The 14045-nt window shown below is 45.5% G+C and overlaps 1 protein-coding gene across 4 annotated transcripts in view; it reads left to right on the forward strand.

The window, feature by feature from the left end:
• Window positions 1–596: 596 nt before the first annotated feature.
• The window catches only part of SMURF1 (SMAD specific E3 ubiquitin protein ligase 1), a 46063-nt gene continuing 32614 nt past the window's right edge, over window positions 597–14045 (forward strand). For all 4 annotated transcript variants that reach the window (XM_059484028.1, XM_059484029.1, XM_059484030.1 and 1 more), the window contains exon 1: window positions 597–841. In XM_059484028.1, coding sequence (XP_059340011.1) covers window positions 787–841 — 55 coding nt within the window. In that variant the 5' untranslated portion in view covers window positions 597–786. The remainder of the gene's footprint in view (window positions 842–14045) is intronic.

A 14045-nucleotide genomic window follows, 5' to 3' on the forward strand; every position in this document is an offset into this window, starting at 1 on the left:
GTGGGTGTGTGAGCGACCTGCAGGCAGCTGCTTGTCCCTGCCAGCCCCAGGCACAGCCAGCAGGGCAATTTCAGCTCTGGGGCAGGGGAGGCATCTCCTCCTCTCTGTGGGGTGGGATGGGGCATTCAGGGCCACCAGAGAAGGGAGGTGGTGCTGTGCTCCCATGCCACTCCTATTCCTCCATTGCTATTCCACCATCCCATTCCTTTACCCCCATTCCTATTCACCCTCTTCCCTTATCCCATTACTGTTCCCCTATCCTATTCCTTTACCCCTATTCCCCCATTCCTATCCCCCCATCCCACCCCGTTTCCCTATCCCATTCTCTTATCCTTTTTCTCCATTCCCATTCCCCAGTTCCCCCATTGCCCCCACTCCCTCCCCTCGCCAGGGGGCGCTCCCCTACCCCTTCCTGCGCATGCGCCACACCCCGACCTTCCCCGCTCCGACCTTCTCCTCATGGCGTCCGGACGCGGCCACGCCGCCCTGCGCGCTGACGTCAACGCCCTCCGCCGTGCGTGGGGGCGTGGCGGGGGCGTGGCCACGGTTCTCCGCGGCCGGGCCGGGCGGGCGCGTCGGTGGCGGCGGCGGCTGAGGCTGAGGCGGCGGCTGGGGAAGGGGCTGAGGGCGCCGAGCCTGCGGCGGCCGCCGGAACGCGGGCCCGGGCATTCCCGGCATCGTGAGGAGCGGGCGGGCTCGCATGGCGGGGCCGCGCGGAGCCGCCGGTTGAGCTCGGCGCCGCCGCCGCCTCCTCCTCGTTCTCCTCCTCCTCCTCCTCCAGGCGCGATGTCGAATCCCGGTACCCGCCGGAACGGATCCAGCATCAAGATCCGCCTCACAGGTAACGGGGCGGCGGCGGCACCGTGTGTGTGTGGCCGCACATCCCCGGCTGGGCCCGGGGTCCCCTCCCCTCCCCGGCGCCTTCGCCCCCTCCCCGGCCTGGCTGTGAGGGGAGGGGCGGCCGGGCCGAGCTCCAGCCTCGCTTAACTTTTATTCGCCGTTTTTCTGTTCCGCTTCCCCCGCTGTGGCCGGCGGAGCCTCTCTGCGCTTTTGTGTATTTATATATTTATATTTTTTCCCGCCCCTCCGGCGCGGGGTGCCTGAGCCCCTTTGGGGTGACAGAAATGTGGGGAGGGTGGGGAAGGGGTTTGTCACGGTTGTCGCTGTTTGTCGCTGATTTGTCCCCCTCGTTCTCCAGCGGGTCAGGGCACGCTTCTCCTTCCTGGGGGCTTTCCTGCACTGTCCCCGTGGAAGGTGACACTCGCCACCCCCTCCAGCACCCTGACCCTGACCGGGGTCCCTTGTGCGCTCTTCCCGATATGGGATCCCTGTTGATAACTCTCCCCTGTGTTCTGCCAGTTTGTGGAGTCTCTCTGCACCCTCCCAGTGTTGGGGTCCCTGTGACACCCCTGTCCCCCTCCCAGCCCCTTTTGGGGTCTCTTCTGCACCTTCCTTGTCTGTGGGCATCCTTGTGACACTTTGCCCCTTCCCAGCCCTTTCCCGGGTGTTCCCCGGTTCCCTCTCCCATGGGGTGTCCCTGAGCTCTCCCTTCCACCCCTCCAGACCCCGCTACCCCTCCATGGGGTCTCTCTGCACCTTTCCCAGCAGGATTCCCAGGGCCACCTCTCCCACAGACTGGCTTTCAGCAAAGCCTTTCATAATTTTCCTCACTTCACTTTAATTAACAACCCCCCCAACCTCCTGTGTGCCGAGGAGGATAACTCAGTTGCTAATGAGAAAATACCCATTTAGTTGCTTTTAGCTGGGCTTTTTTTAGCGTGGTTTTTTAAATTTTCCCTCCTTCCTCTCAACTTGTTCTCACCTGGCACATCCTGGCATTCAACTTTGGAAGTTCGTTCCCTGTGCAGGGGGTGACACCCAGAGCTGTGTCTGTCCTGCCTCTGTGCAAGGCCTCTGGAGGGTTCATGGGTGGAGAAACCAATTTATGTTGGACCCTGCAAGATTTGGATTAAGCCTTTTGGAAGCTGCTCTGCTCGATGCCGAGCCTGCTTCTTTAATGGGAAGAGACACAGTTCCTGCTTGTGGAGACTGCTGTGTGAATTATTAAAAAATAAGGTCCAATCCGTTCTTTCAAAGGCAACAAGTGGGTGCTTGGAGGTCGCTTGGGCTGGAGAAGCCTCAATGCAGCTCTGGGTGACCAGAATTGATCCCTGGAGAGGAATCTTCCCTGTGTGGGTGCACAAAACATTGGCAAATAATGAGAAAATGGTGCTGGTGAAGCTGCAGTTACAGGTTAACTTGCTCCTGGCACTCAGAGGCAGATCATCAAAAAATAAAAGTCCTGGTGTTCTTTTAATCCTTTGATTCTGCACTGCTTGTGCTTCAGAAGACCAAAGTTTGTGAGGATAATGTAAATCTGAAAATCCTTTTCTTGGATGGGAGAAGGCTGGAAATATTTTTAGGTTGTATGAATGATGTTTGATCTGAAATGAGTTTTGTGGTGATGTATACCAAATGTCAGCTCAGTCCTTAATGTGGCTTATTTTTATGCAAGTCAGTCAATAAAAATGTGAGTTAAGTAACTTAGGCCATGGTCATAGCCCTTCTGAGCTGGAGGAGATCATTTAAATAACAGAGAGAAGCTGTTTGGTTTAATTTTAAAGGCTGAATGCTGCAGCAAAATGCTTTTTTACTTTTAGCATACACTAGTCTTCTCTCTGAGCTGGGAATGTTTCCTGGAGCAGACTGAAGTTTCAGTTTATTGAGCAACTTGGTAGATTTATTTTTTATTACTCCCCATTTTTTAACTGTATTGAAGAAATCTCCTGCTTGCTCAAACCCATCTTCTGTTTTTACAAGCAGGAAACCTGGGTGCTGTGACAAAAACTGCTGCATTTAATCAACAAATAAATTGCTCTGGGAGAGGTTTAGCTCTGGAATCGTTGGGCAATGCTGAGTTCTTGGCTGGGACTGGGTGCTGACTTACCTGTTTCACATAGCTGCAGCCAGCCTGGCTGTTGTTTTCTCATCTCCTTGGCTCTTGGGAGGTTTGAACGCATTTAAACCAAGACAGGGGACCTGGTTTGTTATGATTTACTACCTGCATTGTGTTTCCTGTGATCAGGCACCATTGAAGTTTTGCAGTACTGAAAATAGCAGTGTAAATACCACTTAGTGTGCCTGGGAGTGTCACTGGGTGAATGGCAAGGGAGCAGTGGTTGAACCTCCTGGGATTTTTCTAAAGAATTAATTTTTTCCTCATCTGTTGTAAAGGTATTTGTGGTAGCAGAGTGTTGGGATTATTTATGTGAATATAAGCAAAAGTTCTCAATCTGCTGATGATTAGCAGAAGTGATCTCTCAGCTTATACAGAATGTCAGTCCTAGCCTGATGCAAATTGTAATGGAGTAAAATGGCAAATAATGCACCCTGTGCAGAAATACTGAAATCCTCAATGTAACACTGAGTTGCATGACAGGTTAAAATGACTTTGTGGCCTGTGGATCTCAAATATGCTAATCTCCTGTCATATCTCAGTTTCTCCTTTCCACTGAAGCCTTTACCCCAGTGGGTGATGCAAGAGCCAGAGATACTCTGGCCTTGTCTCTTGTCCCTTGGAACAGTTCTAGGCAGAGTAAGAGAAAACTTCCTGTTACATCCGTGATCTCTCCCTATCTGAGCTGTCATCAGGGCAGAGCAGCAGTGGGGGAATTGCCAGCACAAGGATGGAAAATGAAGTGATCCTGTGAGTGCATGTCCTTGCCAAATATGCTCAGGGTCTGCTGGGTCAAGGAGGAGCACAATCCACAGGCCAGGAACCTTCATGGAGCACGTGTCCCTTTTTTACCCTTGTGCTTCCCTGGAACCTTTGTTTGCTGCTGCTCCCTGGGGAGGTTCTGAAGGGTTCATCACCTCCAGGGCTCACACACGCCGTGCTCACACTTGTACCAGCCACAGGCACTGGTGGAATCTGCAGTCTCATGGTGCTGGCTATGGCAGACACCCTCATCCAGGTACCTTGTAGGCAGAGATTGCACATGGAACTGGAAAGGCCATGAAGAAATGGACTAAACATGGAACTTCACCAAAAAAGCTGCAAGTTGGGTTCTGGGTTCATTGGTTCTGGCTGTTTCAGCAGGGTCTCAGCTGAGGTGTTAAAAGCTGGCTGGCTTCTGGGGCCGTTGTGGAACTGAGGGAATTAAACTGTAAGGATCACTTCCTAGCTGGATCTCACATACACAGTCAGATAGCTGTGCTGAGGACTGATGGCAAAACAGTTTCTTTAGCAGAGACACCAGAGCTGGTGTAACTGGAGGATCCAAATAATCTTCTCCAAGCACCTCCCTTCACTGTGGTTCAGAGTCCTCAATTCCTCCTTGGAATACCTGGCCTGGGGAGGTTTGCTGCTTGTGGAAGGCAGGTGTAGGTGAGAATCCTCCCAAGTGTGAAGGGTAAGAAAGTGCAGTGTCAGAAGCATCAGGGAGGAGTGAGGAAGATGATGATGAAGCAGGTGTGAGGTGAGAAAGTCAGAGGGGATTTGTAGGTGACAAATCTGATTGCTGTAGGGAAGGTGGTTGTGCTTGGCAGTGGCACAGAAAGGGGAAGAGCTGACACAGATGAGTGTCCTGCACACACTTCCAGCTCAGTGCAGTCAGCCCGTCCAGGGAAGCCGCAGCCACCAAGTCTGGCCAGCTGGTAGCTGGTAAATGGGTGGCTTTGGGACTTCCTGCATTTGTGATTCCAGGAATCCATAAAAAAATACAGTGACTTCAAGCAGAAGATAAAACATTATGTTGTCATTAGAGCAGTGTTCAGTTAGGGTTGTTACAAAGGCACAGACTAAAGTGTGTCCCAAATGTCAGGATGTTTTACTTCCCTTTCATGGCTAATGTATCGAGCAGTGCACAGACTTAACTGACTGATCAATAGCAGCACTGATATTGGTGACCTGCACACTTTGTCCTGTGTTCAGAGCAGTGAATATCTGTGTGGGGATATCTCTATCACACATGGTGAATACATCATGGGCGGGATGCAGTTTTATGTTGGGCATCAGGAGCACTGGTTCCAGGTGAGGAGCTCTGGGGCAGGAGTGCAGCAAGAGCTGGCTGCTCATCCCAGCCTCCCTGGCAGCAGGTATTTAATATTGAGCCAGCCTTGTGCCAGGGGGGACACGGTGGGAAGCAGCAGTTGGGTAGCTCCAAATTTATTGAGTGTAGCAATCTGGGAGTGTGTAGAAATCCATGTTTCATTCTTTTCTGGTGAGGATTTTCTGTTCCCCAGCCTGCTGGGAGCGGGGCCCGGCTGCCATTGGAGCTCGGCCGCACGTTTCCTGTGTGGTGCTGAGCGAGGCACTTATCCCCCTCTGCCTCCCTTCCCCATTTGCCTTGGGAAGCAGCAGCAGTGTTTTTGTGAAGGTAAATTCCTGGCTGTTCAGAGCCCTGTGGATAGGAATGGCAGAGAGGCTTGGGCCATGTAACTCTGAGGACATGAAGGAAAATAAAATTTTGCTTTCGCGGGAGGAAGTGGAGAGCATGGCCTTTGCAGTTGGCCAGCTGACATTTTTGGGCTGCCAAAGTGGGAATCCAAAGAGCAGCCCTTTGCTCTGGGCAGGCTATGGGGAGCAAGTCTCCTTTCTTACTTCTCCCAGTAAGTCAAAGCTGTGCCAGCACCATTGTCCTGGTGGAAGTTAAATCACCAAAAGGAGTTTGTTTGAATATCCCCCTCAGGCGGGGAAAGTAGAAACAATAACTACTTTATTTCTGACTTGAAACTTTCTTTTGTCAAATTGAATGTCTTCATATAAAGAAATGCAATTTGGGATGTAGTTGTGCAGTTCATGATTTCTTTTTTATTCCACACTGCCCACCAGTCTAAGAACAGTTTTCTCATCCATTTCTTGAAACAGCTTTATCACATTTCTAAGATTTTGTAGCATCATCCTTTCTGTTTGTGTTTCAAAATTAATCATCGGTTCCAGGGAAATACAAGCAGTGCTGAATTTCTCAGTGAGGAGGTTGCTCTTATACCACGATTTTCTGTGTGCTGGGTAGAGGAACTTTACTGCCAGCAGCTCCAAGGCTGCTAAAATTGCCACTGTAAATAAAGATCAGCGAGCCCCCTCAGTTTTTCCTGAGCTGGCTGGAGGCTTGCTTGACAGGTCACATCATGGAAATACCATCCATGTGTGTGGTTTTTGGAGGTTTACCTGGATTACTGCCCACCTTGAAGCCAGTCCAGTTGCCATGCCTAGAGCTGGATTAATCTGGTTGGATTACTTGCTGCTATTTATGGTTCTTGAGTCGACTGCTCACTGTCGCGTTGGTTTGGGCTGTCTTGGTGGAGGCAGCGGGATAGAGCAGAATGGTTTGGATGAGATGTGGATAAATCAGTTGGGTGGGAAGTTTAGGTATGTACCCAGCACAGCAATTAATGTGAGACTTGAGTGAGGAAAAAATTAAAAAAGGCTGGAAGAGATGTTCTATCTGCCATCTTTTCCCCTAAGTTTGGAATGGAATCTTTGTTGTTGTTGTTACGTTTCTCTATTATTATTATTCCTCTGGAAATAGTCAAAGTGAGAAGTACTAAAGTCTGGAATATCACTGAAAGCTTTGATATTTTTCATGGAAGCAGATGCTGATTTATTCCTGCAGAGTGAAATAAACTGTTACTGCAAATGGTTTGCTCTTTCCTGTACCGACAGAGGAGTCAATGCGACCTCAAGTCTCGAGGCTGACAACCCTTGTGTTGGGATCTGCTCAGCTTTTAGGCAATGTCTTCACTGAGGTTTTACTGTGGTCCTTGATGCTTCACCATCCTTGTGTGAGGACAGCACTGCAGTTGAGCCACTTGCAGCTTTTTTCACCTGGCTGTCATCTCTCATTCTCTCCCGTTGTTGGCAGGCTGCAGTTAAGCCTGCGGGTAGCTGACATGGAGCACTTGTATTGTGGCTGCTGGTGAGGAAGCTGCTGCTCTGACATTGTGGTGGTTCAGGTGCTTACAAGTGAGTTCCTGCAATTCTGCTGCACTAACTCAAGATGTTATCTCCTTCCTGGTCTGCTGACCCTCGTTGCCAAAAATTTGTCACCTGCCGTGAGAGAGCTGGCGGAAACAAACCTGTGCTCACACTTGAGCTGCTGCAGTGCAAATTCAGCCTCCCTGTGTAAGTCTAGCTCTAGGGTTTAGACTAAGCTGCTGAACATTGAAAAGCTCAGGTGTGTGCAAGTCTTGTGTTGGGAGTTTTTGGGAGAGAAAATCAGAAGAGACATTAGTGGTTTCATAAACCATGCAGCAAGTGTGTATATCTCAATTTATAATTATTTATGTAAGTATTAATGTAATAAAAGAAGAAAGCTGCATATATGTTTGCTAAGTGAGGCAGTAGGTCAATTAGCATTAAGATGCTACATGTTTTTACACTTTGTTTCACACGTGTTTAAGGGGAAATGCAGTAATTTATGAGAGGGGATCCCTGGGGATATTTTACAGTTTTCCATGTCTGGGAAAGTCATAAAATATAATTGGAGAACATAGCAGAAATGATGGAACTTTTTCTTTGTCATACTCTTTTATGAACTGACAGCTACATGGTGAATATTTGGGGGTGTAGGATGATAAATCTGATGATGCTCTAGTTGAATTGGCAGAGTAAGCATCCATGCTGTTTCAGAGAGAATCTCTCCACAGGGCTGTAATAGCTTGATGCCTTCCTCTTCAGTAAGTCATTTATGTCAAGTTAAAGGCCAAAATTCGAACTGGCTTGTTGTCAGGGACACTAAGCACAGCAGGCAAAAATCCCCAAGGCTACCCAATTCCCAGCATAGACAGATAAAGCTGGCAGAGCCTGCTTTCCCTGTCTTCCCCTCCCCCGGAAAAATCCTCTTCCCTGGGTTTTTTTTTGGAGGATATGGGCACTATTCTGCATACTAATACAATTTAACAGAAAGTATTTAAATGGAAGGTTTGTTTGTGGGTAAAACAATCCATTATTGTTTGGGAGTAATGGAAAAATAATGGACAATCCCTGCAGTGAGCTGGCCATGCTGCGGGCAGCTGTTCCAGCTGTGCTCACCTCGCCACAGCTGGAGAGAATTGTCCTTGGCACAGCAGCCTGGCCCTGCCTCGGCCCCTGTGTGATGGAGCTGCTCAAATGGGTTAAGCCCATAATCCTAAACTGTAAGAAATGATGGGAAATCCTGTGGGGTTGGACTTTGTGCCAGCTTCCCGTGTTACACTTGGGGTCCTGGCTGCTGAGCCCCCGCAGCAGTTTAGGAGCAGGGGCAGTGTTAAACCAGCCATTGACTCCAAGGGTTGTTGGCCCTGCACTGCCTCTTGTACTCCAGGAGTGCTGGCTGTCCCTGGATGTCCTCACCAATGGGCAATTTACCCGTGGTTGGGTTTTTGAATGGTGGATGTTTCTTTCCCAACTCATTATGAAGGTCTGCTGAAGAAAATAAAATTTCTTTTGCTTTCATAGCTAACCTGCTATTATCCTTCTCCGGCAGGAGGTTTTGCTTTCATAGGTAACCAGTAGCAGGAAAAGAAATATTTTTGGTATGATTCAGTCTTTTTTTCTCAAGTTGCTGAGATCTTTGTAGCTGCATTTCATTATTTGGAGTAAAATGGCATTTTGGATGAGTGAATTAGGAAAAAAAAATTTTTTGTTGACCTTTGAGTATGTTTACAGTTTTGTCTTCCTTAAATATCTGCCTATTTCCTCTAATAATGACTAAAATAAAATTATTATGTATTTATCAATTTAAAGTTTCCATATCTTATTTTCATTGCAAATTAAATTTGCATGTGTTAAATTCTGGGCTTCCAATTTGTCTTCCTGATGTTTTCAGGACAATATTAAAAGCTCCCCTTGTATTTTTCTCCTGAAAATAAAGGTTAAAACACTGAAGATAGTTGCCTTTCTTATTTATACTGGAAAATAACTCCTCACATCAGTCTGGACTTTCTTTTTTCATGGCCCTGACCTTTCCTCTTCATGTGCCAGGTTTGGGCTGTGTTGCACCCACAAAGCCACCTGGACATTGTGGCAGAAAATTCAATCCCTGTGGTCAGTGATTGCACATTCTTTAGTACATGAGGCATGCGACCTGAAAAGTTTATTGGAAAGGAAATATCTTTAGAAATACATGTGCTCTGTTTTCCTGAAGAGCAAAAGGAAAAAAAATACTCCAAAACTCCAGAAAGATGAACTGAGTATATGGATTGTACTGTTGCTTTAACAAATTTTTTTTTGGCTACATAAATGCAGAATTTAGAAAAATGAAGGATTTCAATTTGATTCACACTTGCAGTGATTGATGCATTTCCCAGGGAATCTGTGTTCTTTGTCCTTTTAGCTGATGTGTTTCGGTTCCTTTCCCATGTGCAGACATTTTTACAAGCATGTGGGAACTTCACTTTAATTCAGAATGAAAATATCATATTTTACAAGTGTAAGTCTAATTAGCAGATACCTCTTTGTTGCTCCTTTAATGTTAATGGGGAGAGAGTGCATTACATTTGGTAAGCTTTGGGTTAGCAGTTGAGTGGGTGAGCATAAGCTAAAGGTCTGATGTCAGCCTTTGAAAGAGAAATTGGGTGAATTTTCTGGGCTCTTGAAGTGATACTTACTTCAGTGCTTTATATTCCAAGGAATTCCGAGCAATGTCTCTCATATTTCTTTCTTAAAAACATCTGCAGACAGGTAATGGCCACATTAAGTGCTGCAGTGGGCATGTTCATATCTCATGTGTCTGTAAATACCCTACTGAGCAGATCAGAGAGAGCAGAAATGGCTTAGTGAAAAAAAAAATGCCTGAAATGTTGTGGGTTTTGGAATTGGCAGGGAATTGCTGTGTATCTGATTTTTCATCTCCCAGCCATCCCTTACGTAAAACGTTTTGTGCTGTGGTCGGCTGACGCATTTAACCCAGCCCTGAAATTGTTTTTAACCACAGTGAGAATACTTCTGCTGAGGTCCCCCTTGCACAGATGAGTGGTGAAATAAGGTGAGATGAGGTTAAAAGGCAGAAGTGAAGTTAGGGAAGCCAGAAGGTGCCAGAGAGTGGTTCAGCTGTGAAACTCAGCATGGTCCATCAGCCTCTGAATGTTCTGGAGTCAGAGAAGGGCTTCAGTGCTGAACTCGGGCTTTAATGACTTTATACAACTTGGTAAGTGTGTGATATAACCAAGTTCTGTGATGTAACCACCCTCAGATTTAAATCTCTGCATCTTTTCCCAGAGATCACATCATTCATTTAATAATCCAACATTAAATTTACCTCTGGAAAAGCCCAGGGTGTAGGAATAACTCTCTGGCTCTTTATAAGAGTGACTTCTACATATTAGGCAATAATTAACTAAAAATAGTATGCTATGTGTACAGCTAACATGCCATAATAGGAACCTATATCTTTTATTCCTTCTTTCCAAGAATTTTAAGGAATTTAATGATAATAGACTTCTTTCAAGATTTATTAATTAATGTGTCTGCTCATTTATTGTGAGACAGCCGGGCAGCCTGACACTGGTCTGAGGGTGATGGTATCAGCTCAAATAATTGTGCTGTCACCACCTCTAGAAGGAGACTTTGGCAAACAGAAGAAACATGTACATAGGTACTTTTCTGTGTTATCTTCTTCAGTTTAAAATTAAATACCTCCTTGGAGTTCCAGGTCTGTCTGGTAGCAGGATAAATGACACTTCAGTATAACCCAGCAGCTTGGCTTGGACCTCTAGTCACAGTCATTTCTTTTGTAATTTTTTTTTTTATTTGTGCAATCAAAGAAGTAATTTGACTTGTTACAAATAATGTTTTGATAAGCTTCAATAGAAATTAGCAAACCAGCCATCAAATGGGATTTATAAAAAGTTGCTTGGGAAAATATGTTGTAAGTAGTCTGCAATTCAAGGCATTTCCTTTGCAGGATGCTTATCAAGTCTGCATGTGCTACTTCCAAATTGAACTAGAATGTAGATGAGAGCTATTTTTGATAGAAAGGGGTGGGGGGGAAAGAAAATAAAGCCCAGTTGGAAAGTAGTAACAGGTTTTTTTCTCATTGCCTTAGGATGTAAATCCTGCAAGTGTGCAGAGAGAGAACAGACTTTGAAACAGCCGAAGAAAACAGATTTATCTGTGATGTTTGAGATGATGCTGGTAGTGTAAACGTGATTGAAATAGTCATTGTAGGAGTGGTGAGTAAATATACCAGAAGCTTGGGGATAAACTGACTTCTCTGCTGCTCCATATGCCAAGTAAAGGCAGAATGTCCTGCTTGTTTCTGGGATGTTCCTTCACCGGGGAGGCTGTATCAGGAGGAGCAGCCACTGGTTTTCAGGATTGTCATCACTCCCAGATGCCAGTGTAGAGCTCTTCTTTCATGCCCTGGATGTGGTTGCTGGCCTCCTCTGGGCTGTTGGAATTAAGATGTTGCAAGAGCGAGGGGGAAAATATCCAGCAAATATTTCTGTGAGGATTTCTTGTAGATTAATCAGTTTTTTAGCCTTTTGGTGTTTCACAAATCAGCAGTGAGATCTGGAATGTGGAAGCTGTCTACACTTTTCAGGACAAAGTGCTGCCTTATTTGACCATCAGGCTGATGGATAAACTTACAGGACAAGCTTAATCTTTTTTTCCAGACTGAAAAATTACCAGGCTGAAAAGGGATCTCACCTGTCATTCTCCTCTAACTAATTTTTGGTTTTTCATCTGGCTTCAGTCAAATTTGATAAAGGCAGAGCCGTTAAGCAGACCAGGGCTCAAGATTCATGGAGATGAGGAGCTTGGGAGAGCAAATCCACCCTCCCATGGTCTGGCAGAGTGGTCCTGGTCCCAGCCCTGTGGAAGGAGCAACCTGGGAAAGTGAGAGGAGCTCTGAGGTAGGAAGGGGAGGGACATCCTTGAATTAAGTCCCACACACCTATAGGTAAACCAATATTTATGAACTATGCTGAGAGTTTGGGGGTTTTGCTGGGTTTTTCCCCCCCCAGAATTTAACACTCTCTGAGACAAGCACCCAGATGACTTGATCAAGCACCTGTAATAATACTCCCTATATGTTTGTTTGGATTTAGGGGTTTTGTTTTGCCTTTTCACCCAGCTGAAACTGTGCCTTAATTCCTCACACAAAGCCTCAGCTGCGCCCTGCGAGCACGTCGCTTCCAGCAGCAGCCACTGCATCAACCTCCTACTGGCATTTTTTAATTAAAAGAACAGCACTATCACTTCAAATTAGTGCCACATAGCTTATTGGAGTAAGGAGTGAAATGGTGTTTAAAGGTTTTTCTCTCGTGGAAATTTTTTATTAAAATTTGCTCTCTTTTGGGTTTATCAGCAGTTTGTCATTCAGTGCTTGGACAATATCTGATTCTGAGGTGTGCAAGTCCTCTGTGATATGAATGCAAATAAAAGGTTGCCTTTTAATATCTTGACTATTTGATAAACAAGAAGCACCTTCTTCATAAAAACAAAGCAACCAACACTATATTATTTTATGATTCTCACAAAGCAAGTGTCAGCCTGTTTTTCAAGTGCCTTCCCTGTATGGAGAAGGTAGTGAAGAAATAAATATTTCTGGGAGCTTCTGTGCCATGAACTGTGAAGAGCTGTTTTTGTAATCCTGTTCAGTGAAATTGTTAGGGCTCAGTTATACTAAATTACTGTGAGAGCAAGGAATATATCCAGGGGGAGGTAGCCCTAGTGAGAATTTTCCTCATACAGCATTTCATTTTGTCTGGAATATTAGCACTGTTAACCAGCCATGCGAAATGTAATGTATTCAATCTATTTAATCAATTTCAACTGGAAAGCAAACGTCTTAGGCTTTGAGTGAACCAGCTATCCTCATGTACTGGGTTTTTTAGTTATTAAGTTCTGGGCTTTGAATGTGCTAATATAGTAGTAGTTTGATAAAGAACTTTTTGTTCAAGAGAACTTTCTTCATATTTTTTTTTGCAGGGTCCTGGAACCAGCCTGGTGTCACTTGTATAAAATCCTGTGTCTGAATATCTGAATATTAAGATTGTATAGGAAGAGGCATCATATTTTTTCCTTCAAGCTCCAGTTTCTTTATGTAATACCTTTGATCAAAGTATCTCAGAGCAGTAGTGGGATTGTAATTTATTGATGTAATGGACACTGACATTTTGTACAAGGAAAATGGCAAACAGGTGCTGTTGAAAGGCAGAGTGATGAATGTATAATGTTGAAAAAATTGTGACCGAACATCCTGGTTGGAATAATGCACTAAAACATTTTCACCCAGATCCCAGTCTTTGTGACTGCAGAGTCACTTGGGATTTGAAAGGGAGGTTTCTTTAGTGAGGAGCTTGCAAGTTGTTAATAAAAATTGCCAATGGGAGGAAGGTCCACATATATTGTTAAGCCACTGTTGGGAAACTGATTTTGCAATGAAAATGTTTATTTGTTTTGAAAGAAAAATCTGTGCTAGAATGCTACGCATGCTCTACTTATCTGTTTTCATTCTAAACTCTATTTTTATTTTGTTCTCTGCAGCCAGTCTGTAACTAAAACATTCCTAGCATCCTTTGGCTGGAGATTCAGTCAAGGACTTTTTTGTCCTTCTTTCAAGAAGATGATTCCAGTCTTTCTTGAAGCTTCTCCAAAGGAAATTTCCTTCTGTAGTGGATAAGGTGACAAGGAGGGAAGTCACAGCAGGGTTGTAATGTCCTGCCATGTTTAATCTGACAACAAATGAAAACATTTTAGCATAGCTACAATGGCACACGGTAAGAGTTGGAGCCACTCTGATGTTAGTTCTGCTTGAGTTCCCTGAGCTCTCGAGCTGGCTGTTAGCAGGATAATGTGGATAAATGTTGTGTGGGCACAGAGGAGAGGGGTTGTGTCTGTGTCCATGGGCAAGGCCTCCCTCCCCAGCCCCCATCCAATCGAAGGCTGTTTGCCACCACGGATTGGATTGTCTTGCTCAACCAGGGATTGGCTCTGACCAGTGTGTTTGTTTTGTTGTTCATCCCTGGTGACTGTCAGTAGCACTTGGCTGAATAAACAGAGACTATTGATCAAATTTGAAGTCATTAGCTTGGCAGTTTAAATAGATGCTGGCCTATAT

Source organism: Ammospiza nelsoni, chromosome 17 (assembly GCF_027579445.1).
Source record: "Ammospiza nelsoni isolate bAmmNel1 chromosome 17, bAmmNel1.pri, whole genome shotgun sequence".
Lineage (NCBI taxonomy): Eukaryota > Metazoa > Chordata > Aves > Passeriformes > Passerellidae > Ammospiza > Ammospiza nelsoni.